The sequence below is a fragment of the Chlamydomonas reinhardtii genome, chromosome 2 (genome assembly GCF_000002595.2).
Source record: "Chlamydomonas reinhardtii strain CC-503 cw92 mt+ chromosome 2, whole genome shotgun sequence".
Taxonomy (NCBI): domain Eukaryota; kingdom Viridiplantae; phylum Chlorophyta; class Chlorophyceae; order Chlamydomonadales; family Chlamydomonadaceae; genus Chlamydomonas; species Chlamydomonas reinhardtii.
Genome location: NC_057005.1, coordinates 5,159,301 through 5,183,410, shown reverse-complemented (window position 1 = coordinate 5,183,410; position 24,110 = coordinate 5,159,301). Strand labels below are relative to the sequence as shown.

At 64.0% G+C, this 24,110-nt stretch overlaps 4 protein-coding genes across 4 annotated transcripts; 3 read left to right on the top strand and 1 right to left on the bottom strand.

The window, feature by feature from the left end:
• The first annotated feature begins 115 nt into the window (after positions 1 to 115).
• On the top strand, positions 116 to 5,651 carry CHLRE_02g105550v5 (uncharacterized protein). The gene is made up of 13 exons (XM_043059795.1): positions 116 to 438; positions 568 to 945; positions 1,071 to 1,137; positions 1,319 to 1,371; positions 1,492 to 1,737; positions 1,953 to 2,096; positions 2,232 to 2,350; positions 2,504 to 2,616; positions 2,768 to 2,871; positions 3,015 to 3,486; positions 3,602 to 4,428; positions 4,607 to 4,774; positions 4,898 to 5,651. Exons 1-13 carry the CDS (start codon positions 292 to 294, stop codon positions 5,066 to 5,068), a joined length of 3,009 nt encoding a protein of 1,002 aa, XP_042927429.1. The 5' UTR covers positions 116 to 291; the 3' UTR covers positions 5,069 to 5,651.
• Positions 5,652 to 5,705: 54 nt separating this feature from the next.
• CHLRE_02g105500v5 (uncharacterized protein) lies at positions 5,706 to 11,974 on the top strand. The gene is made up of 17 exons (XM_001699704.2): positions 5,706 to 6,130; positions 6,395 to 6,504; positions 6,845 to 6,901; positions 7,264 to 7,348; positions 7,515 to 7,554; positions 7,816 to 7,891; positions 8,148 to 8,221; positions 8,552 to 8,615; positions 8,762 to 8,892; positions 9,187 to 9,239; positions 9,458 to 9,537; positions 9,800 to 9,891; positions 9,992 to 10,086; positions 10,323 to 10,354; positions 10,577 to 10,655; positions 11,078 to 11,126; positions 11,344 to 11,974. Exons 1-17 carry the CDS (start codon positions 6,010 to 6,012, stop codon positions 11,417 to 11,419), a joined length of 1,314 nt encoding a protein of 437 aa, XP_001699756.1. The 5' UTR covers positions 5,706 to 6,009; the 3' UTR covers positions 11,420 to 11,974.
• A 181-nt stretch (positions 11,975 to 12,155) lies between these two features.
• CHLRE_02g105450v5 (uncharacterized protein) lies at positions 12,156 to 15,925 on the bottom strand. Its single transcript, XM_001699926.2, has 6 exons — positions 15,371 to 15,925; positions 14,787 to 14,927; positions 14,286 to 14,486; positions 13,441 to 14,000; positions 13,026 to 13,134; positions 12,156 to 12,705 (listed from the first exon to the last, which is right to left on the bottom strand). Exons 1-6 carry the CDS (start codon positions 15,593 to 15,595, stop codon positions 12,526 to 12,528), a joined length of 1,416 nt encoding a protein of 471 aa, XP_001699978.2. The 5' UTR covers positions 15,596 to 15,925; the 3' UTR covers positions 12,156 to 12,525.
• Positions 15,926 to 16,615: 690 nt separating this feature from the next.
• CHLRE_02g105400v5 (uncharacterized protein) lies at positions 16,616 to 23,641 on the top strand. Its single transcript, XM_001699705.2, has 10 exons — positions 16,616 to 16,754; positions 16,956 to 17,069; positions 17,229 to 17,315; positions 17,398 to 17,475; positions 17,863 to 18,006; positions 18,135 to 18,224; positions 18,940 to 19,107; positions 19,440 to 19,532; positions 19,784 to 20,051; positions 20,742 to 23,641. Exons 1-10 carry the CDS (start codon positions 16,722 to 16,724, stop codon positions 22,088 to 22,090), a joined length of 2,424 nt encoding a protein of 807 aa, XP_001699757.2. The 5' UTR covers positions 16,616 to 16,721; the 3' UTR covers positions 22,091 to 23,641.
• The last annotated feature ends 469 nt before the right edge of the window (positions 23,642 to 24,110 follow it).

The window sequence follows — 24,110 nt, the reverse complement described above, 5'->3', positions numbered from 1 at the left end:
GCTGGGAACACAAGATGAGTAACAGGAGTGAACCAACACCGTCGTCTCCGGATCCCTCGACCCCCCGCGAAGAAATCTTGCCCTGCGACAGCTCGTCACCTTCCCTGTTTAGCGACCAGCAGTTGTAGACAGCTGGTACCTTGTATTAGCTTATAGCGTCTGCGAGCAAGACAGCTGTCGACAAGTGCATCAACACGAGCGAACTATGTCCGCGCGCAGGGCTTGAGAGTGTTTTCCCCATCCGCCTGCCGCCAGCCCTATCAATTTTAGCGCGAAAACCTAATAATTAGGATGAAGTCACGGGCGCTGATTGGCCCTGCTTCCTCAGCCGGAAATGTCGAGGTGGTGCACCCAGTGCGGGCTTCGCCGGTGAACCAGACTGCGAGCGCTGTGCATCTGCTGAACGGAGATGCTGCAGCCCTCAGGAGGCGATGCGCGGTGCGTCATGAGCGTGCAGACTTGCCTTTGGGCACCTGGGGCTTCGCGGCACGGAGCGCTTGGTAGCCCCCCGACACGTCGCCGCCTTCCCCGTTCCACGCTTTGCAAATGCATGCTGCACGACTGCAGGCGCGCTCGCAACGGGTGGTCCGCGTTGCCTATCGCCAGGGTGACGAGCCAGCGGCCCCGGCAGCGCCCAGCACGCGTACCACAAGCGCTGTCACTGCGACCCCGGTCCAGCAGGTATCCATCTCAGTCCCCATCCAGCCGAACGTGGTGACAGCTGCACCTATGGCTGCAGCTACCAGCCTCACGGCTACTATGACTGTCGATGTAGCTGCGGCCCCGCCGGCAAAGCCAGCCGTGGGAGCGAGTGTCGCGGCTGCAGCGCCAGTGGCTGTGGCCAAGGCGGCCGAGCCTGTGCCGCCCTCGTCGGTTCCTGATCCGGTTGCGATGAAGCAACCCAGCAGCGGCGCTGCCCAAGCACTGGCGCATCCACAGCCGCCGGTACGCACCGATGCAGCTGCGCTGCCCACCAGCTGCCGTGGAGCTTAGTAAGCTGCCGATTACCTCATGATGCACGGGTGCACGCTAACAAGCAAATGACGAGGCTTGATGTTGACCACTGACAGGTTCGCGCGCAGCTCAAGGTGATCGGCATGGGTGTGCGCGGGATCAGCGCCGTCAACCGCCTCATTGGTACGTGCCAGTATGCGGCAGGACCGTGACACGAGAGCAGGCCGTACAGGCATCTTGAACTTACGTGCACCATAATATTGCTTCTTTCCTCTTGTGCTCGTGAGCACCAGGGCGCCCTAACCTGACCGACTCTCTCAACCATAACAATTACGGTACCCTGTACTCGCATTCGTTTCCACAGCGGCTGGCACGCTGCCGGAAGCCGAGTTCTGGGCCCTGGACTCCGACAAGCGCGTGAGTGGCACCCCTGTGCTTGAACCTGTAGGCCTGCGGTTTGCGCCGTCCCTGATACGAGTAACGTAAATGCACCCAACGTGTGCATGCACTCGCTTTCGATCCCCTCCCGATCAAAAGGTGCTGTCGGGCGCGGACGTGGCGGCACATACGCTGGAGGTAGGCCCGGGTGACGAGGCCAGCCTCAGCCCTGAGGACCTGGCCACGCTGGCGAGCGGGCCGGCAGCTGCGGGGCAGGCGGCGGCCAGCGAACCGCTGCAGCTGCAGGGCACTGCTGCCGCCGCCACCTCGTCGGGCCCCGACGGCCACGCCGGCGCCGTTTTCGTACTGGGCAGCGCTTTCGGCAGCCCCGGCGGCGCGCCCATGGTGCGTCGGGACGTGCTCCTTGCGGCAGGCCCATAGGGCAGGCCCACGGGGCAGGCCCCTGCCCGAGACAGCATCCGCCACATACGATACCATGGCCCACTCCTTGCATAACCCCGCGCACCCTAACCACAGCACGGTACACCGCATTGTACGCACACCGTTGCCCTCGCAAAGCCTCGCCCGCCCCACCGCGCCGTCTTGGTCCTGCCCCGCAGATGCTGCAGCTGGTGCGGCACCTGCGGCGCCAGGGCTACTTCGTGGCCGCCACCCTGACGCGGCCATTCGAATTCGAGGGCGCACGGCGGCTGGAGGCGGCGGACGCGCTCATCAGCACCATGGAGGAGGTGGCGCACCTGGTGGTGAGTGGCATGGGAAGCCAAAACTATCGGCGGACGGTAGCGTGACACTTGAGGTGGCGTATTGGAGATCGTAGCAACCTGCTTGTAAGCCAGCGCGTGCTGTTGCGTGCCGTGGGATGTGTGTGTGCGCTGCAGGTGGTAATTGCGCAGGGTGTGCTAACGCGGGCCAGTGCGGAGCTGACCATGGGCCAGGCGCAGGCCATCGCGGACAACACGCTGGTCTACACCGTGCAATCCACCCTGTGGGCACTCAGGTGCGGGGCGCGGGATCGCTCAGCAGGGGGCATGGACTTTGCCTGGCCCTTGGGGTAGCAATATCCCTTGAGTTTCTTCAGCGCGGTGCCGTGTGCGTGTGCAAATGCTGATTCTTGAAAGGTCCTTGTGTTATCGCCTGCATCCACGCTCAGGGCGCCAGAGATCCTCAAGGTCTCGCACGGCGCGTTCCTGTGGCACGGCCGCGACCTGCGCAACATCAAACGCCCCCTTTTCCCGCCCATGATGAGCCTGCTGTCGTGCCCCGGTGAGACTTGACTTAAAAACTAGACAACGTTCCGGGTTCTGCACCAAATAGTTATTGTGTTGTGGGTGAGATGAGGCAGGGGCAGCTGCTGAATGGAGGTCAAAACCGTGGGCCCACACACCGCCCGCTCCCTTGCCATTCGCGGGCGCAGGCCACGCCACTCTGGGCCGCGGCCAGGCTGCTCTGCCGCTGCCGCTGCTGCAGCAGGCGGGTCTGGCCAGCGCCCTCAGCACACTGGCGGAGGACGCCGTCAAGGTGCGGGACTTGGAAACCGGAGTGGGCAGCTGGACGAGCCGGGGTTCCTACTTGTACGCAGTAGTAGTAATTACAGCAGCGACCAAATAGCATATGTTGTGCGCTGAACCCAAGCCAACGCCCTCTTGGTCTTCTGCCTGCAGGCCGCCGCCGAGTCGCCCTTCCTAGACCACAAGCTGGAGAGCGCCACCGGGGTCCTATGTGTGCTGCGCGTGCCGCCCTCTGCGCTGGGCGTGGGCGCGCGCCCCGCCGCCGCCGGCCCCAGCAGCAGCACTAACACGCCGCTGGTGGCGGACAACCACAAGGAGTACGCGCTGCGGTCGGCGGTGCAGGTGGCGGCCATGACGGTGCGGGAGCTGGTGGGTCGGCACTGCCACGACATCATCGTCTGCCCGCAGCTTTGCCAGGACCTTGAGTCGCCGTCGCCGCGGGCGAAGCAGCTGCCCCAGCCGCAGGCTGCGGTCGTTGTGCCGGCGGGCGCTGAGTCGGCGGGCGAGGGCGGTGCGGGTGACGCGCAGGAGCTGGTGATCCAGACGCAGGTGGAGTCGCCGGACGGGACGGAGCTGGTGCGCGTGGAGGTGTCCCTACTGGTGCTGGAGTCTATCGAGGAGATGGGTGAGTTGACCACGCACGATCGCACAGGTGTCGCATAGTCTACCGTACCTCAAGGTGCCAGGCCGAACCAACTCCCTTCTGACGCTCCGCCCTAACCGTGCTGCCCAACCTTCAGCTGAGGCCAAGGCCGTCGCTGGTCAAAAGCCAGACCCCGCGGCCGCAGCTGCGGCAGCCGCGGCTGCAAACATGGCCGCAGCCGCGGCTGCAGACGCGGCGCCGACGCCCACCGCTGCCACCGCGCGCGACCGCATCGGCTCCGTCATATCCTCGCGCGCGCCCTCTACGCCCCGCCGGCCCGGCCCCCGGCCGCTGTCTGCCCGCGGCTCCGGCCCCAGCATCTTCACGGGCACCATTCCCGGCCAGCCCACGCCCGAGACTGTGCCTATGGCAGCAAGTGCTGCTCAGCCCGCTTGGGCGACCGGCTCTGCGGCCAGCGCGCAGCAGCCGGCTGCGCCCGCCGCCGTAGCCTCGGCGGCTCCACCGCCGCAGGCGCCAAGCGCCCGGCCCAGCGCGGCAGCTGCTCCTGCACCAGCGGCGCCAGCCGGCTCAGGCGCCGGAGCCACTGCTGCTTCCGCCGCGGCCGCCGCCGCCGCCAACGCGGCGGCGCGCAAGCAAGCCCGGCTGGCGTCCATGTCGGCCATGTCAGCTCTGGCGGGCGGCTCCGCCGCCGCCGTGCACAACAACATCCTGGGCGCCAGCGCTCTTGGCGCTGCACCGCCGGCACAGCCAACTAACACCCCAGCAGCTGGTGCCGGTGCTGCGGGCTTCTCGCCCACTGGTGTGCCGCTCAATGCGCGCGGCCTGCCCATGTACCCGCAGCAGCAGCCGGCGCAGCCGCTGGCCGCGGCTGCCGAGCCGGAGCCAGCCCCGGCCGCCCCAGCACCCGCAGCCAACCCGTTTGAGGGCGGTCTGCAGCAAATTCCGCGCCTGGCGGAGAGCCTGGTGCGTCGGCTGTCACGAACTGCAACGCCGCTCCACCAGTAGCGTATCAGCTGCTGTGCTAGCTGTTTCAATTACTTAGCGCCGCACCGCATCTCCTGACTCCCCCATGCATTGCAGCATGTGCTGTTGCGGATCAGTGCCTGTTCCCATATCCTGTCTGTGCCGGCTGTGCCCGCAGGTGACGTCACTTGTGGCGCAGTCGCTGGACCTGCCGCCCCAGGCCGCGCGCTGGCGCCATCAGCAGCGCACGCCGGCTGGCACGCCGCGGCCACCCTCGCCCGCCTTCCACCTGCCCCGGGTGGACGCGGACGTGGTCGAGGACGGCGGCAGCTGGATGGAGGGCCAGGTGAGGAGCGGGGGGCATGTGCGGGCTACGTCCTTGCTGCACCGGGTGCTGCCGCCCGTGTCAAAGTTGGAACCCTGGGATTCGCACGGTACCTGACCTTGCACGCGGCCCCGCGCGCTGCAGGCGGAGGCGGAGCCGGGTCTGGGCCGCGGTCTGCAGCAGCTGATCATGGGCATGCGGTTGCCCGGAATGGGTGGCGACGGCAGCGGCGGCGCGCCGGGCAGCGGCCCGCCGCGCCCGGCTGCGGTGCGCAACCGCGTGGCCGGCATGCTGGACCGTGAGCGCCAGGACTGAGAGTGGGCAAGGCACGAAGCTGACATAATATGTGTGTGACAGCATAGCGCAAGACGGGCAAGTTCCAATGAGTGACTACCTCATCCATATAACAGTCCACATGTGCCTGGATTTTGCAAGCTCGAATCGGTGTCGAATGGTCTGAGACTGGAGGCTGTGCAGCCGTCTGCTGGGCATGCATTGCATACTCTATTGCCCATCCATGTTGCGGTGAGCTGATACCGACTTGCTGGATGCGCCACTGGCGCTGTGCGTGTAGGGACAAAAGGGAAGGTACTGCACGCGGCAGCAGAGAGTCGCGCAGGATGGGTAGTGCCGCTGCTGCGCATAGTTGTTGAGTGAAAAACAGTCTCACTGAGCAAGCTGTGTGCGTGTAACTGGTTGTTACTAGTGAAGGGTTGTGGAATGTCGGGACATGTCGGCAGCATGACTTCTGAGCCAGTCTTTGTGCGTTCTCTCCGAAACTGCACACTGGCGGTTTGCTGAGTAAGCGTACAGTTTCAACAAAGGGCCGCATGCGGACTCCGGACTGGCGCACAATTTGGACGTTCAAAAACCCTTGTTGTCGTTAGACTCATAATAATGGCGGTATTATGCATCCCCTCAGCGCCCACTAGTCTCATATACTCAAATAAAAATACATGCGCAGGGCAAAGCAGTTAACAAGCGTGCGACTTGAGAGTGAGAGCGAGAGAGCGACGACAGTCCGCCTATTTCGGCGACCGATTCATCCCCCACAGCGAAGCGGCACCGATTCTTCAATTGCTAGCTCAATTAGCCGACGTGTACTACTTCACTCTGCCACGCTGCCACTCCTTTCTGCAGTCGCAAGCCAACCGGCGACCGCCTCAGTCCCGGCACCGTCAGCTCTGACCACTCCACTTGACACCGGCGCCCTTTTAGCCCCTAGCACTACCTTTATTTCTAGATCATCTACAAGCATGCCGATTGAGGGCATCGAGCTGGACGATGAGAAATTTGTCGACCTCCTCGGCAAGCTCATAGGGGAGAGCAAGCACCTGCAAAACAACCCACCCGAATTTGTTCCCAAGGAAGACCGAGGTATGCGAGGGGTTAAGGGGGTGGGCACATCGGCGCTGGAGGTATGCGACGTGTAAACCCCAGGCGCGATCGTGCGGACTGCGGAAGTTACGCAGCCTTTTCGAGGGGGCACTGCACTTTAATGTTCAGGCGTGCTTTACACCTATGGGGCGGCAGGGCGGGCGAAGGTGCGGGTCAACGCAGCAAACTCTTACGACCCCCTACGCGCTTAAACCCTCGGCCCTCCGCGTCTCCAACCCCACCCACCGACTACCCACCACGTAGCTGCCCGGCACGTGTTGGAGGTGCTTCAGCCTCTAAGCCAGGAAAATGGTGGGCCGCTGCGCATCCGCCGCATCTCCTACGTGGAGGGCCGCGGCAACATAGTGGTGGAGGTGAGGGCTGCGCAGTGGGTTGGGGGAGGGGGAGCGTGGGGGGGGGGGGACCACGCGTGGGGACGGTGAGGACCGTGATTTGGGCACGTGGTGTGATGGAGGCGGCGGGAGGCAGTCGGTGACAGCAGCGGGCAGCGGTGTGGGCTGAAGGACCGACCTGCGTATGCCGGGCGGCAGGCGAAGGGCCGTCCCAATCGCCCCCGCCTACGTTCCCGGGCCCACCGGCCCCCTTGCCGTTTCACTTCAACCGCCCTCTGCAACCCCGGTCCAGCCCAAGAGCTGAGCCTCTCACACCGCCGCCTCACACGCCGCGCCACCGGCCTGCACCCCCCCCCCGCAGTATCCCGGCGAGCACGACGGCGGCATAATGAGCTTCGTGGGCTGCCACATGGACGTGGTGCGTGGCGGGCTGGCGGCGGGGCGGTAGACGCAGGAGTGGCGTGGGAGGGGTGGACAGTGGTACGGCAACTGCAGCAAGGGGTGTGGTGCGTGGGTGGGCGGCTGGGGCGTCGGCGGCTGGTGCGTCAGCGGCTGGGCGGCTGGAAGTAATGTCATGACGGTGTGCATCGTATGGCGCATGGTGGTCGCGCATGGCGTGGGGGCGTGGGGATTGGCTATTGGGCTGTTGGGCTGCTGGGTGCCCGGCCTCGTCAGGGCTGAGCCGCGCAGGGTACAGCAAGAGCGGCCCCCAACGAGGGGTGAGGCGCTGTGGGTCTCGGCGCCAATGTCGCGCATGGCTTGCTGTGTGCCGCGCCGCAGGTGACTGCCAACCCAGACACGTGGACGTTCGACCCCTTCTCGCTGTCCATTGACGGGGACAAGCTGCGCGGCCGCGGCACCACGGGTAGGGCCGGGCAGGGGGGCTAGCTCGAAGGGGGCTGGTTGGAAAGGGGAGGACGGGAGGCAGGGGCAGGGATTGCGCGTGGCAGCGGCCGTGCCGTGCCGTGCAGCCGAGGTCCCGCTTGATGCTCTCATGCCCCACGCTCCTTGACCCCTCACCCCGCGCGCAGACTGCCTGGGTCACGTGGCCCTGGTGACTGAGTTCTTCAGGTGGGTGGGTGGGCTGACGTGGGACATGTGTGACATGCGGAATGAATGATACGTGCGCTGTTGCCGGTCCGTGAACACTGATGCTCTGTTGCCGGGCGCATGTGGAGGAGGCTGGCCTGGGGTCCTTGCAGTGGCGCGTGGCCCAACAAGCCAACCTGCCGCACCCGGCACACCCCGCAGCTGCCCCCACTGCGCTCACGCCACCCTTCACGCCCTTGCCCCGTGCACACCTGCGCCGCTGCCCCGCCACCGCACCCGCAGGCAGCTGGCCGAGCGGCGGCCCAAGCTGAAGCGCACCATCGTGGGGGTGTACATCGCCAACGAGGAGAACAGCAAGGTTGGGGCCGCAGGCGGGGCCGGGATGGGGGAGAGGCAAAGAGTGGAGGGTGGTTAGGCGTGGTGGTTAGGATACCAAACCCCAAGTTCGCTGGGCTGCAGTGCAAGGTGCTGTCAGATGGTGAAGGGTGGTGCGGAGGGCGTTGCGGGGTGGATGGGGGAAGAGGGGCAACGCAGGCCCGTGCGAGGGTACCCAATGCGGCCCAGAGCTGCTGCTGCTGACCCCTGCACCCGTGCCCCGCACCCGGGACGTGCAGATCCTGGGCATCGGCATTGACGAGATGGTGGCACGTGGCGAGCTGGACAACCTCAAGGCCGGGCCGCTGTACTGGTGCGTGGAGGGGGCGGGGGTGGTTGAGTGGCTGGGTGGGTTGGTTGGGTGGGTGGGTGGGTGGTTGGGTTGGGTGGGTGGGTAGGTTCGTGGAGGGGACTGTGGAGCGCAACGTGGAGGGAGGGCAATGGATGGGGCAATGTGGAGCGCAACGTGGAGGGAGGGCAATGGATGGGGCAATGTGGAGCGCAACGCGGAGGCGAGGACGCAATACAGTGTAGGCTGCGTCGGTGGTGGCGCGAGGGCGCCGTGCAGTGGTGGTTGTGAGATTGAGCATCGTCAGCTTGCATGACAGCAGCCCCTTCACGCGCTGCCCAACCCGACACGCAGGGTGGACGTGGCTGACTCGCAGCCGTGCATCGGCACGGGTGGCATTGTGGCCTGGTCGCTCAAGGTGTGGGCGAGTCCAGTGCTCCGAGGGTGGGCGGGCGGGCGCGCGGGCATCTACTGTACGCAATACCGTACTCAACTCGCACACATATACCTTCACTTCACCCTCTCGCTCTCACTTACACCGCACCCACGCACCCTCAACACCAGGCCAAGGGCAAGATGTTCCACAGCGGCCTGCCGCACAAGTCCATCAACCCGCTGGAGCTGGCCATGAGCTCGCTGGCCTACATGCAGCAGCGCTTCTACGCGGACTTCCCGCCGCACCCGGAGGAGGAGCGGTGAGGCAGGGGAAGGAGGAGGGAGTGGGTGGCGGCAGGCACATGTGGGGTCGGGCGGGCGTGTTGTGGAGGACACATTTCGTGCGTTCCTGGCTGGGTGTCATACGGTGCTGCCGAGTCGGCTGCTGCACCTGGTTGCGCTAAGCGCGCTGTGAGTCCGGTCGGTACCTGTTCCATTCATGCGGACCTTTGCCAACCTTCCAACCCCGCCCGTCATGTACGGTACATGTATGGTTACCCCTGCGCCCCCTGCCCCTAATAAATCATGAATGTAACCACCCTTGCTGTTGCCAGGTACGGCTTCGCCACGCCCTCCACCATGAAGCCCACGCAGTGGAGCTACCCGGGTGCGTGCTGCGGGGGAGGCGGGCCGGGCCAGCCGCTGTTATGAGCCCCGGGGCCAGTGGTGGGGCTCAAGGCAGACACCTGTGAGCACTACCACCGCTCACACTGAGCTCGTTCGCCGTTTTTCATGAACTATCGCCTGTGCCTATTGCAACACCGCCATCATGTGCCTTTTTGACTAATCATGATTAATCATGAATGAACCCCCCCCCCCGACCAGGCGGCTCCATCAACCAGATCCCCGGCGAGGCCACCATCTGTGGCGACTGCCGCATCACACCCTTCTACGACGTGCAGCAGGTGGGGCGCCGCGCCACTCGCCCGGCCTGCGGGGGCTGATGCCGCTAGAATGGAAGTCGCAAGCGACGGAGCAGTTGCTATCGTCTTCCACCTCTTCCTCCGCCGCCGCCTTTACCTCTTCCTGGCCATCTATCATTCCGGCCGCCGCCACCACATCATCACCAGCGCCACCGCCACCCACCACGCCCCAAACGCCCCTCCTCCCCTGTTCCCCCAAACCGTCTACCATTTTTTAGCTAATCATGAATGTAACCCCCTCCAGGTGATGGACAAACTGCGCTCCTACGCGGATGACCTCAACAGCGCCAGCTCGGGGGCGCTGGAGGCGCTGCCCACACAGGGGCCCTGCTCCAAGTGAGGCACGGTGTGCATCGAGGCCGACGTGCAGGGGAGGGCGGGGAGGTCGACACGCACGCACACACGGGACACACACGTGTGCCCCTCCCTCCCGTAGGTACGTGCTGCCGGATGAGGGCCTGCGCGGCAAAGTGGAGCTCACCTTCTTTGACTCGTACGCCAAGGGCATTGCCTGCAACCTGGACACAGTGGGTGAGTGAGGCGGGCGGGCGGCAATGCCGGTACCGGGGCAGGCAAGGGACGAGTCCGCAAATGGATCTGACGTAGTTGGGTGGACAGGGCCGGCACAAACGAGAAGTGGACATACTAGGTTCGGTTGCAATGTTGGTTGTGATAATACCGTATCCAGTGTGTGAGCGTGCACGTGTCTCCCCCGGTCCCCGCCACACCTCGCCAACACGCCGATGCCCTCCTCCCAATGCGCGCAGGCTTCAACGCCATGACGAGCGCCTTCTCCAAGGTATACTCTCCTGGCACTGCTAAACACACAGCACGTGTACTTGGCGTCGTGCGGCATCACGTTTGACCTGTGCAGACCTTGGCTCCGCAGGCGAAGCACGGGACTGCAAGGGAAACAAGGGGTAGTGCGGGTTTACCAAGGTGATCCATGCCGTCGCGCGTGTTGCTTACACGGCTTCCCCTCGCCGGCTGCCCTGCCCACCCACCCGCCACCCGCCACCAGGTGTACGGCTACTGCAAGCCCTACGCCATCACCGGCTCCCTGCCCTGCATCCGGGAGCTGCAGGAGGCGGGCTATGACGGTGAGCAGGGCGTGGGAGAAGTGGGCGGCGGCAGCGCAGACTGGCGGCAGTGGAGGCAGTGGCGCAGCGGATGCGTCTGCGGCCAAGGGCTCCCTGCTACAGCGCGGGGCCGTTTGGGTAGCAGCATAGGATGGAGTGTGTGGCCAGCTGTGTGTCCAGCTGTGCTGTGTCAGGGTGGTGTCGCGCTGCCTATTGCGAGGGGCCTGGAAGGGGGGGGGGCAGTGGCAATGGCCGCACACTGTGCACGGCACACAGTCCAGGAAAAACCCGGTAGGACAAGGGAGCCGGCTGGCTCGCATCCTGCTGGTGCTGGTGTGCCGGAACTGGTCACCACCAATGTTCTATTGATTTGCTGTACCCCAGTCTAACGATTGTGTGCCCCTGCCCCATGTGTCTGCGACCCTACCTGCGGCCCGGCGCAGTGCAATGCATTGGCTTCGGCCGCATGGCCACCTACCACGCCAACGACGAGTGAGTGTGCGCGTGTGCGGGTGCGGTGGCGTCCCACAGTGCCTGCCGCTTGTGCCGCAGTGCTGTGTGCCACCCGACACCCTACGCCCACCCCGCCACCGGACCCGCCAGATGCGACCCCCTGTACCCCACCCGCCGTCCTTCAAACATACCCCGCCCCCTTAACCCTGTCTCCCTGCCCCAAACTGCCGCGCCCACATGCCGTACTCACACACAGGTACGCGCTGCTGTCGGACTTCCGCAAGGGCTTTGAGGTGATGCGCGAGCTGGTTCTGCACTTCAACACGGTGTAGGGAGGCGGCGTGGGACCCTGTGCAGGACCACAGACATCAGGGTGCGAGCAGGCAGGTGGCGATGAGGGGAGCAGGCGGCGACAAGGAGCAGAACAGGTGGAGTAGGTGCAGGAGCAAAGGAGCAAGGATAGGATCAGGAGGAACAGGAGGGGAGGCCCAGGTGCCGATGCGACCTCTACGTCCGCGTTTCACGGTCATTCCTGCTAGCGCCCTCCCAGGTCAGTTGTAGGCGCGGCCTGGCGCGGCAAGGCGCACGCGTTGTTGGTAGTTGCGGCTGTTGCGCAGGGAGCGACAAAGTGTGGAATGACGGGGCGGGTATGCGCCACGGTTCAGTGGTGGCGTTACCGTACTGGCATATGTGGCCAGGTGGTAGGGCCTGCGAGGTCGGGGTGGTGCCGGCCACACAGGACGGCACCGGGTAGTTGCACGAGCGGCAATTCATGGAGCTGTTGCAGCACCGGCCACCTGGACGCTGTCAAGGAGTCACGAGGACGTGCCCGGAGTGCAAGGCACTGTGCTAATGTGCCATACCAATATTGCAAAAAGGTTATATATGGATATGAGCAAGTCGGGGTTGGTCGTCGTTTCGTGGGTGGGTGGGGGTCCCCGGGTTCTGGGCGCGTGTCATGTGGGTCAGTCCTAAATAGGTCCAGAGAGGGTCCCACACTCCTAACGGTTCCCTAACCCACCCTTTTAAGAGCCAAGGTAAGAGCCCAGCAAGGCAGCAACAATACACCCTGGACAGCGGTTACAATGAGCACCAGCAGCCACACCGTCCGTGCCACCCATCAGTAGCTGGATGGCCATGCACTTCACACAGGGCGCATGTCCTGCAATACCACACTGACGACAACGCAGTACTGCAGACAACTTGCCCCCACCACGCATCCCTCCGCCCACCTGCCCCGAACCTCGATCCCCAACCCAGCACCGCAGCACGCCTTCCTTCATCGCTGCCTGGCTGTTGTCCACGAGTGTCTCGTGTCTGGCCCAATCCGCTGCCTGAATCGGGCTTCACTGCTCGGCCGCACACCACCTGCCTCCGCCAGCCCACCCTACACCTGCCGCAGCCTTCACCTCCACTCTCCAGCCCCCAACCCATCGCCTCATCCCAGCCAGTTGTTGGCCTTGGCGTCGCCCTGCGCGCCCACCTTGCCGCGCGCCGACACCTTGGCGCGGCTCCACTCGCTGCGCGCGCGCTCAAAGGAGGTGGTGTCGCGATTGAGCTCCTTGCTGGAGGGGCCGGCGGCGCGGGCCTTGCGGCTGTCGCGCACGAAGCGCACCATCTGCGGAGGCGGAGGCGGAGGCGGAGGAGGGGGAGGGGGAGGGGGACGGCAAGGCCGTGAGACACAGGATCCGGAGACGGTAGGCACGGCTGCGACCTGTTCCCGCGCTGATCCCGTGTGTATGGCGGCGTGAGCAGGAACGCTCTGCACAGCACCTGTCGATGCCATTCCACCCATTCCCAGCACGATAATATCGCATCAGCTACCTGCACAGACCATATGCACCTGCTAAACAAAACGCATCCACAATGGAGCCCAGTTCGCTGGTCTGGGCTATGCCGGCCCCCGCCCTCCCCACACGCGCTCGCCCGCCCTCGCACCTCGTCAATGGCCAGCTGCTGCTGCCCCGTGAACCTGTCGCGGTGCTTGTTGAAGTGCTCCACCAGCAGCTCCACACTGGTGCGAGCCCACTGCAGCTTGTGGAGCGACCTGGCGGAGCGGAGCGGTGGGCAGGGAAGTGTGTAGGTGCGATGAGGGTGAGGGAGCAGATGGACAGGTGGGTGGGAGCTGGTTGAAGCGGCACAAGTGTATGTGGGCGGTGGCGAAAGCCTGGCCTGGTGGCCGCATTCTCCGGCGACCGCGGCCGTCATGGCCCACCCTCGTGCTCTTGTTTCCACGATGCACCCAGTACTCTCGCGCCGTCCACACACGGCCCGCGGCCTGCAGATTACACGAGCCCCACATTCCCATCGGCCGGCCATAGCCCCGACCCTGGTCCCCCCGACACGCACGCACTTTGCGGTGATGAGGCACTCCACGAACGCCTGCCGCCGCATCACCAGGCACTGGGCCGCGCTCCACACCTTGGACCGACCCTTGCCACCGCCAGCGCCCTCCTCGCCGGGGCCACCGCGCGCCGCCGCTGCCGCTGCCTGCGCTGCGGCCGGCGGCGGCGGCGGCGGAGGCGGCGCCGGCGCCGGCTTCTTCTTGGGAGCTGGCAGCAGCGAGTCCAACCCAAAGGGATCTGCCTCCACGTCCTCTTCGCTGCCCGCGCCTGCGCCTGGCTCCTCACGCGCTTCCGGCTCCTGCGGAAGCTGCGGCGCAGCCGCATCGGGCCCGACCGCCGCCGGCACTTCGTCACTTCCAGCCGCTCCCGCGCCCCCTTCCTGGTCCTGCTCCTGCTTCACCTCCGGCCGCTTGTTGCCGCCGCCGCCGCTGCCGCCACCAGCCTCCTCCTCCTCGGCGCCGGGCTCGCTGTCGCTGTCGTCGCCCGCCTGCAGCTCGGCCTGCGCCTCCTCGTCGGCCTCGTCCGCGGGCGGCAGCGCCTCCACCGCCTCCTTGATGCGACCCAGAACCTGGGCGTAGGTGTGAAGGAGTGTGTGGAGCGGAGTGTGTACGAGTGTGGCATGTGGATTTACAAGCGCATAAATGGGACTTGGTGGGACGCGGTACTTGGAGTGAGAACACACACGTGTCAAACCGTAGACGCAGCGGCGACCCTCGAGACCCCTCGCACTCGCGCGCCGTACCCGCACGTAGACCTCTCTAGTCTCCACCCCACTCACCCTCCATCCCAACCTATGCCCTCAGCGGCTGTCCTGCACTCCCACCGCGCGCTCAAATGACTTCGCCCCGCTGACCTTGTTGAAGACGAACGAGTCGTCTGTGTGCATTTCGTTCTGCGTGAAGCCCAGCACGCGGTACACCTCCAGCTGCGCCCGCTGGGGCCGGCTGAACAGGCCCGGCTCCGCCGCCTGCCGCTTGTCCAGGCTGTGGCACAGCCGCATGTAGTCGCGGCGCAGGCCGGGGTCGCTGGCGGCGTCCAGGTCGGAGAAGGCCGCCTGGGGAGGGCCCGTGTGTGTCAGGGGAAACACGAGAAACGGTCAACGCATGTGTGTATATTTGTGTGTGCATGTGTGTGTGTGTGTGTGTGTGTGTGTGTGTGTGTGTGTGTGTGTGTGTGTGTGTGCATGTGTGTGTCTGTGTGTGTGTGTGTGTGTGTCTGTGTGTGTGTGTGTGTGTGTGTGTGTGTGTGTGTGTGTGTGTGTGTGTGTGTGTGTGTGTGTGTGTGTGTGTGTGTGTGTGTGTGTGTGTTGTGCCAATGTACCGTCCCAGCTGCCACCCGCCCACCCCGGCCTCACCTTGATCACCTCAAACAACAGCTCTCGGTGCTGCCGGCCCGCCGCACCACCATCTATGAGCTGCCGCAGCAGGCCCGCCGCCTTCACAAACTTGTCCGGGTTGGCGATGTGGCCGCCGATCTTCACCAGTGCCGCCGACACCTGGCTGGGACACACATGCGCGAGTGCGGGGCGCATGGGGGTGGTGTGGGCGGCGCGCTGGATGCCGGGCGGAAAGCGCGGTGCACGTGTGGGTGTTGGGTGTGCGTGTGCGGTGGTTGTCAGTGACTAGGCAGAGCTGGGGGCATGGCGCCATGGTGAGCTAGTGCCTGGTGAACCGCCGAGCAAGGGTGGCACGCGCGCACGACCCGCACGCCCGCGCAACAGCGCATCAGGGCCCCCGGGGCGCCAGCGGCAGCGGCTGCAGGCCCCTTCAACTGTATCCGTGTCACAGACCCAACGCGCTCCACAGTGCACATGATTCGTACGCAGCGCGGCATGCGCGCAGCGACCTTGGGCGTCGCCCGCCCATAATAGTGACACCCAAACACGACTTAAGGACACTGTCTGCAGCGTTTTAAGCTGCTCTTGACGTTGCCACTTGCCTGGTCGCCGGAAAGGCCTGTACCCGCCCCATCAGCAACATCATTAGCGTCAACTCTGCGCCGTTTTGCATCCGGGCCGTCGTCATCCTCTGGAGAAGCAGTGTCTCTTTGCCTAAGGTCCTCTGGTGAAACTGCACGTGGTTTATACTCTTTGTCCAAGACGTTTTCAGCTTTAACTGGAGCCGCGCGCTGCTTTGGCGGGGGCAAATCGCCGAACAGCGACATGGCTGCAGACTTGTGCGTCAAACTATACGACTATATCGGTATGTTGTGCGTGAATAATGACCACAGGAGTTTGGTCCTCCCGGAAATTGTCGTTACAGCACGAACACCCGCCCCGCTCCCCAGACAGCCAGACACCCCGCCTGGGCAGCGCCATCGCGGATGGGGTTGGGGCGGGAGTTTCTCGCGAGCGGGGCGCCGCGGCCATGACAGCCTTATAGGAGAGCGGTACGACCTTTGGTCGCGGGGTAAAAGTAGAGAACTGCGGAAGGCTGGGAGCCCAACAATGCCAGGAGACAACCAGCCCTGCACCTGCCCCCATATGAACGCGACATCACAAGAAGGGGCAGAGGTGCACCGCACCCAAGCACAGATGCACCGCACCGGTGACCGCATCCATGTGTGCCCAAGCAATGACTAATCAGGGCTATCTCCAGCCCAGAGAAACCGTCCTCCCCATCAGAAACCGCCCTCCCCCTGGTTGGCTGCCGACCTTTACAACACTGCATTAGTCTTCGCACGAAGCGTGTCTTGGGCAATACGCCGTGAGTCCAACCCAAGCCGCCCCCTTGCCCTGCTCGCGCACTCAAACGGCAGACGGATTAGGTGTGTTTGGTTTACACGCAGATTATGCCACCCAGATCGGATATCCGTAGCGTTGCGGTGACCCAGCGGGGGTCTAGCGCGCACTTTGTAAACATGTCCATGTGGCGGATTTTTGCCTTTAAGAGCCCAAAACCCATGACTTGAGGGTCTTGTTGCTACAAAAGAATTGCAGTGGAAAGGGAAAGCCGGGCAGAAACACTTTGCGGAGGAAAGGCAAGAGGGCACACAACGCGCCCGGCGATAGCGCTGCGACCTTGAGTGTAGATAATGGTAAAATGAATTGAAACACGATCTTTATGCTTGGTGTTGACGACAGTGCGCCATGGCGTGAGATGTGAGTTTGGGACCAATGAGGCAAGGTCGCTTAGTGTGCCTACAGCATTGCCAGCTCACCGTGATCTTTCTTTTAGATAGGGAGTTACGGATACCAAACACATAAACTAGAGACAGCGTTCCTATGCGGTAGAAACTTTCGTTGAGCATCGGCTTGGGCGCTTTGGGACAGTACCTCGACAGTAGAAGGATGCCGCCCAACGTGGATGAATTCGCAACGGAGGTGCGTGAGGGGCGCCAGGCAGGACTCAACTCGGGGTTGCAGTGGGGGCCCTGCGTGCGCGCTAGCATAGCGGCCGGGGAGGACCCTGGAGGACACAGCGTGGAGACAATGTGCGACATTGTAGCTTGCTGCTCCTGTTACAGCATAACGCTGGAGCCGGCTCCCAGCATTACTGAGTTGAGTCCCCCTGCTCGTGTACAGGCCATTCCAATCATCAATGGCCTTTACTACTTCATAGTAATTCGACGCCCGGATAGCCCAAGGTTCAGTGCGACCGCTCAGCAGAACATTTGCTACTCAATAGACGACTCGCTAGTGAGTGGTGTCCCAGTGTTCCTGATGCGGGACTTTGTTATCAATGTGACCATCTATCTAGGAGCGGACTTCGTTGGCGCAAGGAAGTTCTGAAGTCTTGTGAGTGGGCGCCCTGAAGAACTTGACGATGTCTCCACCGCGCCCGGGTCTGCTGTGCAGTTGTATGAGCCCTTCTTCGCGGACTTTGGGCCGCTCAACCTGGGGCGCACGTTTCGGTTCTGCCAGCAAACGAAACAGCTCCTCCAGGTGAGACCTGCCCCGGTGACTCGCGCGCTGGTGCGACATCGAGAGTGACTGGCGGTTTCCTTCCCCACTGTGCGTACTGCAGGAGGCGGAGCGCCACGGCAAACGTCTATATCTGTACACTGGGCCGCATGCGCACCAGAAGGCGAATGCGGCTGTCCTGGTGAGCTCGACTGGGTCTGCGGGGCGCTGTCCATCGGGCAGGGGAAGGGCACCAAGGAGGCACCCCGCACTTGCGGCTGTTCGGGTTACCGGCACGCTGGGTTTTGACGTGCAATTCATATCACCAGATCTTTGTACCTAGGCCCCTGATGCTGATTAGTACGTTGGCGGAGCAGCGGGGTCGGGGAGCGCTTGGCGTTGGCTGCAACGTATCGAGTGTCGTGGGGCGTCGGTCGGCTCGTATGGTCAAGATAGACGTCCACTGGCAGATCAAGTCTTTTCACGGGGAGCACTATCACGCGGTAGGCCCACACTACTCGGCGCGGGCTGAATGAACGTTTGCGCAAGGAAAATCACGAACCACCAATGGCATTCACGTTTGACGCAGGTGGGCATCTACCAAGTTATCTACATGAACATGACGGCAGATATGGCATACAAGCCGCTCGCGGCGCTGAAGCCCTACGTGCCGTTTCGCGACGCCTCATGCGGCGTCTCCACTTTTCACTTGACCGTATACGATGTGATGCGGGTGAGCTGCTGATGTACGTGTGCAGCAATAAGCGCTTGCCCGGCAATGTGGTTGTGCCGGGCGCGGTTTTATGACCCGTTTCACGAGCCACACTTTCACCACATCCCCCGGTGCATTTCTCCGCACAGGGCATCCAACGCGCTCGCGACGTGGGCTTCATTGACTGGAATTCGGGCTCGTCGACTTGGAGTCTGGAGGAGTACGAGTACTACGAGCAGGTGCGCGCCGGAGCAAAGAAGTGGGCAGGGTCTGGGGGTTTGGGGCAGCAGCAGCCGCGTAAACGCTGTGCCCTGCGCCGGTTCGCGGCACGCCAAAAACAAGGTCAGATCGGCCGTCCAGTGGGTACACAGTTGTGGGAGTAAGGCGCGGCCACTGCAGCCCGGCTGCTGAGGGATTTTGGCAAACCTTATTACCTTGGAAGCGGCGAGGCCAATGGAGGTCAGGGTAGCTACCAAGCACGCCACCAGCCTCCGCCTTCTTTGCGTGGCGCGACCTGTCGCGAGCTCAGCTGATGCACCGCCAACGAGCAATGGTCTCGGTGCTGGCGGGCGTTGGACTGGCGGCGGGGGCGTCAGCTGGGTTCTCGCTGTCGCAGCCGCAGAATGCCATGTGAGGATGCATCTGGTGCAGTGTCGTCTGCGGGTGAGGCGCTGCTGCCCCGTACAGGATGGGCGGCGGCGGGGCACGGCGCCGCGTCAGCCGGTAGCGACCAGTGCCCGCAGCCATTCCAGCAACAGCCACAGCGGCAATGTGGGCGAAATTATTCAGCGGCAGGGGGCAGGCGTCAGCAAGCTCCCCACTGCGATGAAGGCACTGCGATGGCCCTCTCATCGCCGGTACGGTACTCCTTGTCCTGCCTCCCATGATCCGCAACACCCCTCCCCGGCCCTGCCTCCTGGGCTCCCGCCCCTTACCTCTGCCACCGCCTCGCAGGTGGAGAACGGCGACCTGAACTGGATCGTGCCAGGCAAGTTCGTGGCGTTCAGCGGCCCCGCCGCCCGCTGCAACGAGATCGCGGGATACCGGCTGCACACGCCCGAGGACTACTGGGAGTACTTCCGGCGGCGCGGCGTCACCACCATCGTGCGCCTCAACAAGAAGGTGCGGGGCGCGCTCAAGGGCGGGGGGAGGAGGGGATGAAACGAGCGTGTGTTTGGGCACATGGGAAGGGGAGGGGGCCACGGGCACCGCGGCCTGTACTCCTGGAAAGAGCTCCGTTGATGCCCAGGAGAAAACCAAAAATGGCACTGAACTCAAGTTGTGAGCGACACAAAACACCTGCTGAGGAGCTATTCTGTGCGGTGCGGTGCCAGGTATGGGAATGGCCCAGGAATGGTCCAGGAATGGGTCCCGGCCACTCCCTTGACATTTTTGCCTTCGTTGCCTCTGATGACACTCTGTCTGTGTCGTGGCGTTCACTTGCATGTGTGCAGGTGTACGACCGCAAGCGCTTCTTGGACGGCGGCTTCAAGCATCACGAGATGTACTTCCCGGACGGCTCCTGCCCCAACGACGCCATCATCCAGGTAAGGACAGCCCGAGCTTTATTGTTTGTGTGCGTGTGTGCGTGCGCGTATGGGTAGTTGGGCGGGTGCACACGGTGGCCGCACGTCTGCGATTGCATGTGTCAAGCCTGCACGCCGAGCATCTGCCTGGCGTCCGTGCTCGGCTCGCAGCACCACCCGCCATGCCTCGTCGGCAATCCCGTCAACCCGCTCCGCGCCGGCTTCTCTCCCACTGCCCTAACTCCCGCCGCCCCCCTCCCTCCCTCCCACAGCGCTTCCTGGACACGGTGGAGGCCGAGCCGGGCTCCATTGCGGTGCACTGCAAGGCGGGGCTGGGCCGCACCGGCGTGCTCATCTGCCTCTACATCATGAAGCACTACCGCTTCACGGCGGAGGAGGTGATTGGCTACATCCGCGTCTGCCGGCCCGGCTCCGTCATCGGGCCGCAGCAGAACTTCATCCGGGAAATGGAGTCGCGCATGTGGCACGAGGGCGAGATGTACCGGGCGGCGCGGGGGCTGCCCAAGGTGGCGCCTGCAGGTACGCGTTTTTTAAGCGTTATATATATGCGCGACTGGGCGGGTGTGCATGCACAGGATTGGGAGCGCGACTGAACGTGTCGCCCAGCAGGTCGCCCGCGTTCTTCAACCTATTCGCCTACACATACTAGTAAAAACACATACTAGTAAAACATTTCAATATTATTACCGCGACGCCAGAAAAAAGTCGAAATTGACGCAAACACCCGCGTGAGCCCCTATCCCGACCGCAAGCGGAAGGCTCCCGACCAGCTGCCGCCCGCCGAGCAGCTGCGTAGCAGGGTGAGCCAGGCCAAGGCTGCGGCGGCCGCAGCGCAGCGTCGCAGCGAGCTGGAGGCCGGGCTGCCGGCCGCGCTCGCGCGCCTCGGCTGCACGCAGCACTCGCTGCTGTGCAATGACGCTGGCTCGGAGCACAGCGCCTCGGTCTACGGCTGGGAGCCGAAACCGGGCGTTGTCTGGGACCACACCGGGGCGTTGCACGCCGCCTCCGCGGTGCTGCCGGAGGCCACCGTTCGCGCCAGCGGCCGCAGCCACTGCCACCTGACGTTTGACGCGCTGAAGGGCGGCAATGACGGCTACTCCGTGCTGCACGCATAATACTAGAATAATACTTAACGCGACACCAAAAACATGTCGGCCGACGCGGGTCAGCCCCTACCTAATATTAATCCCCGCGATGCACACGTCGCAGGGCAACTGCTCATCGCGGGCCGCGCCGCGGGCGGGCACAACGGCCACGGCTACGACGCCGCGGAGCCCGCAGCAGCAGCAGCCGCGCCCAGCAGTGCGGTGGGCGGCTCGCGCGGCGGCTCCGCGTCGGCGGGTGGCGCAGGCTCGGGCGGCTACGGGGGGTCGTACGGGCAGCTGCGGGCGGGGTCGGGGTCGGCAGCGGGGTCGCGTGGCGGCAGCGCGACAGGCGGTTCGGGTGCGGGCACGGGCATGGGGAGCCGTGACGTTCACGGCAGCGGTGGTGGTGGCAGCATCCTGTCGGGCGCCGGCGCGGCGGCGGCGGCCTCCGCCAGCGACATGTCTTTATTGCAGTACAGCAAGCAGTACGGCGGCAGTGACGGCTACGGGCACGGCGGCGGCAGCGGCGGTTACGTGTCCTCGTCGCAGCAGGCAGCGCCGGTGGCGTCTTTGGGCTCGTTCCGCAGCCGCTACGGCTCGGGGCTGGCGCCGGCCGGCTACAGCAACAGCGCCGGCGGTGGCGCGGGCCGCTCAATGACCCCGCTGCGGTACGGCGCTGGCAGCAGCGCCGCCGGTGGCTACGGCGGCTACGGCAGCAGCGCTGCCGGCGGCGGCTACGGCTCGCACCAGGGCGCGCTGTCGCCCAGCGGCATCCTGGGGCCGCGCGGAGGCATGGGCGCAGTGTCGCGCTCCATGCCCGCGGCGCCCGGCAGCTCGGGCGGCGGCGGCAGCGGCCACATGGGCCGCTCGCCCTCCACGGGCCGCCTGAGCGCAGCCGCCGGCCTGGCGGCGCCGCCCTCCTCCTCGTCTGTGGGCTCGGTGGCGGGGCTGCGCTCCACGCTGCACACGGAGACGCTGGCGGCGGCGGACCGGCCCAAGGTGATCCCCGAGCGCAACACGCAGTCGGCCGACATCGGCTCTGGCTTTGGCCTGGGCGGAGCTGGCTCGGGCGCCGCCTCGCCCTGGCGCCTGCACGTGCCGGCCTCGCCCACCGGCAGCTCCGGTCCCGCCACGCCGACCACGCCCGCTGGCGGCCACATGAACAGCGTCATCGGCGGCGTGGGCGTGGGCGCCAGCGGGCTGGGCCGCGCCAGCTCCATCGGGGCACGCAGCAACGGCAGCAGCCCCAGCACGCCCACCACGCCCGGCAGCACCAGCGGCGGCGTGGCGCGCATCCTGGCGCCCAACGGCCAGCCGCGCAAGGTGCCGGTGGCGCTGCTCAACCAGTACTCCGCTGCAGTGGTGGCGGGCAGCGGCGGCGGCGGCGGCTCTGGCTCCAAGCCGCCCTCGGCTGGGTCCATGGGCGCCGGCGTGCGCTCCAGCGGCTACGGCTCGTACGGCATGCGGCAATGACTGGTGCTGGCGGCGGCGAGTGCTGTGGACGCATCGAACGCGCCGGCGCCAGTGCCAGCGCTGCGGCCCTTAGCAGCTGCCCCGGTGAGCGCGCGGGGTCGCCAGCGTTAGATGGTGCCAGGGCTGCTGCTTAAAATCTCACGTCTTAACTCGCGCCCAACGCGGATTACCGTAGCGTGGCGGATTCCTGTGGCAGCTGGGCGCAGCTGCCCAGGAGCGCGTTTGGTCTCATGCGTCATTAGGTTGCGGTGCTGGTGTGGTTGTGATGGCAACTATTCTTGTAAGTATGGTTTTTAGCGTTATGGTGTTCCTTGTTGGAGGGAGAGCAGTCTGGGGAACGAGGATGCTGGAAATGATTGCGTCCTCTGGTGATATTTATCCCAGCACCCTCGCTAGCGCTGTTTTGTGGACAGCGAGAGTGGACGCATAGTGCTTGGTTTGCACAGCAGGTGGGCGAGGCATGCAGTTGAGCCTCCGACAACCGGCCACATGGTATTGTTAGATCTCAGTGTGTTTGGCAGGTGTTTGTCTGCACAGGCAGCGGCGGTGGAGGTGGCTTCTTCCCGCAGGCAGGGCAGGCAGGCAGATGCAAGTGGACAAGGCCGAAAGGCCGACGCCCCCAATGGATCCAACGAGCGGAGAGCGGGCTGGCTTCTCGTTATTTTACTTGCGATATATGGGGAGACAAGGAGGGGCAGAAGGGCTTGGAGCCGCAGGAACTCTGAAAAGCGGCGTACTGCATGCTGTTGTCCATGGAACATGGAGTGAGGCGGTGAGTATACCGTAGCTACGGGCGGCGGTATGGCTGACTGGAGGCTGCAGCTTTTTACATGGCAGGACCGGGAGAGAGATGCCGCAGGCTGGTCCTGGGCCGATAGCTGGGCATGTTGCCGGGTCGTAGCAGGCACGGTCCCTTGGGTGGTGCAATGTGGTGTGCGTATGATTAGGTAGTACCGTACTCAGCAGAGATGCCAGGTTAGCAGCAGGTTAGCATGGGGCAGGGGTGAAGGCGTCGCACTCTGGCAGTAAACTGAAATTTGCTAGTTAGCAACAGCATTGTAATTTTGCGCGGTGTGGGATTGGGAGTAGAGAAGTCCTGAGTAGACCAAGAACGGAGGCGTGAAGAAGTCGCTCCTCGGATGACATATGACATTACGACTATTCACATGACACGTGATGACCATGACAGATATCATAGGCCGCAGGTAGCTGCAGATAGGTTGCGGCTCGATGAGGAGTGCTGACATGTGTGGGTATGTGACATTACATTACAGGGGTATTGACGTTGAAGAGGGTGGATTGACATTGACGGGAGCTCACGGTGGACGCATGAGTTGCCCCATCCAAGTGCTGACACCGCAGAGCCGCGAGGTTTGATTGACAGTCGTAAGCAGATGAATCTATGGTGGCAGGCTGGCGTCTACCGTATATCCGTATGATTGGCGTCTACTTGCATTACGTGGGGGACAGACACAGCTCGTCGACAGGGGTATGGACTGTTGGTCACAGAGGGTCACTTCCTCCCTGATCAATACAAATATACAATGTCCGGGGCCTTTCCATCGTCTCCTGGTCTCGGTTAGGTTAGCTGAAGCCTCAGCCCACCCCCCCACGTCCAGGCGCCGCAGATGCAGGTTTGGGGCAGGGGGAGAAGATGCAGGTGCAGGATGGGGCAGGTTTGGAGCTCCGCCCCCCGCCCTTGTGCTGATGCCGTTTCATATTCCGACCCTCTAACTCTTGTACGAACCCTATCTAAAAGTCTCACTAGCAACAATGGTGAAGACGCGGAAGATGCGTGGCCAGCAGCTTAGCAATGCGAACGACAGAAGCAGACAGAAGCGGCCTTGCGGCAGCGGCCTGCAGCGGATTAATCTCCAGCGGATTAAAATTTACGAGGCTGCAAAAGGAGGCGGCCGGTACGGCGGCCGTGGCCCTCAGGGTTGCCTAGTACGCGACCCTCTCTCCATAATACGCGTATTAATACAGCGTACTAGGATTCCTAGTACAGTACGGTAAAATA

Coding starts and splice junctions, on each gene's coding strand:
- CHLRE_02g105400v5 (XM_001699705.2), top strand. CDS start 16,722: ATGCCGCCCAACGTGGATGAATTCGCAACGGAG. Junction 16,755..16,955: donor TGGATGAATTCGCAACGGAG/GTGCGTGAGGGG, acceptor GCTCGTGTACAG/GCCATTCCAATCATCAATGG. Junction 18,225..18,939: donor AGTACGAGTACTACGAGCAG/GTGCGCGCCGGA, acceptor ACCGCCTCGCAG/GTGGAGAACGGCGACCTGAA.
- CHLRE_02g105550v5 (XM_043059795.1), top strand. CDS start 292: ATGAAGTCACGGGCGCTGATTGGCCCTGCTTCCTCAGCCGGAAATGTC. Junction 3,487..3,601: donor GGAGTCTATCGAGGAGATGG/GTGAGTTGACCA, acceptor CCCAACCTTCAG/CTGAGGCCAAGGCCGTCGCT. Junction 4,775..4,897: donor GCAGCTGGATGGAGGGCCAG/GTGAGGAGCGGG, acceptor CGCGCGCTGCAG/GCGGAGGCGGAGCCGGGTCT.
- CHLRE_02g105500v5 (XM_001699704.2), top strand. CDS start 6,010: ATGCCGATTGAGGGCATCGAGCTGGACGATGAGAAATTTGTCGACCTC. Junction 10,087..10,322: donor CTGCAACCTGGACACAGTGG/GTGAGTGAGGCG, acceptor CAATGCGCGCAG/GCTTCAACGCCATGACGAGC. Junction 10,355..10,576: donor TGACGAGCGCCTTCTCCAAG/GTATACTCTCCT, acceptor ACCCGCCACCAG/GTGTACGGCTACTGCAAGCC.
- CHLRE_02g105450v5 (XM_001699926.2), bottom strand. CDS start 15,595: ATGTCGCTGTTCGGCGATTTGCCCCCGCCAAAGCAGCGCGCGGCTCCA. Junction 14,928..15,370: donor CAGGCCTTTCCGGCGACCAG/GCAAGTGGCAAC, acceptor TGTCCCAGCCAG/GTGTCGGCGGCACTGGTGAA. Junction 12,706..13,025: donor AGCAGCTGGCCATTGACGAG/GTGCGAGGGCGG, acceptor CCGCCTCCGCAG/ATGGTGCGCTTCGTGCGCGA.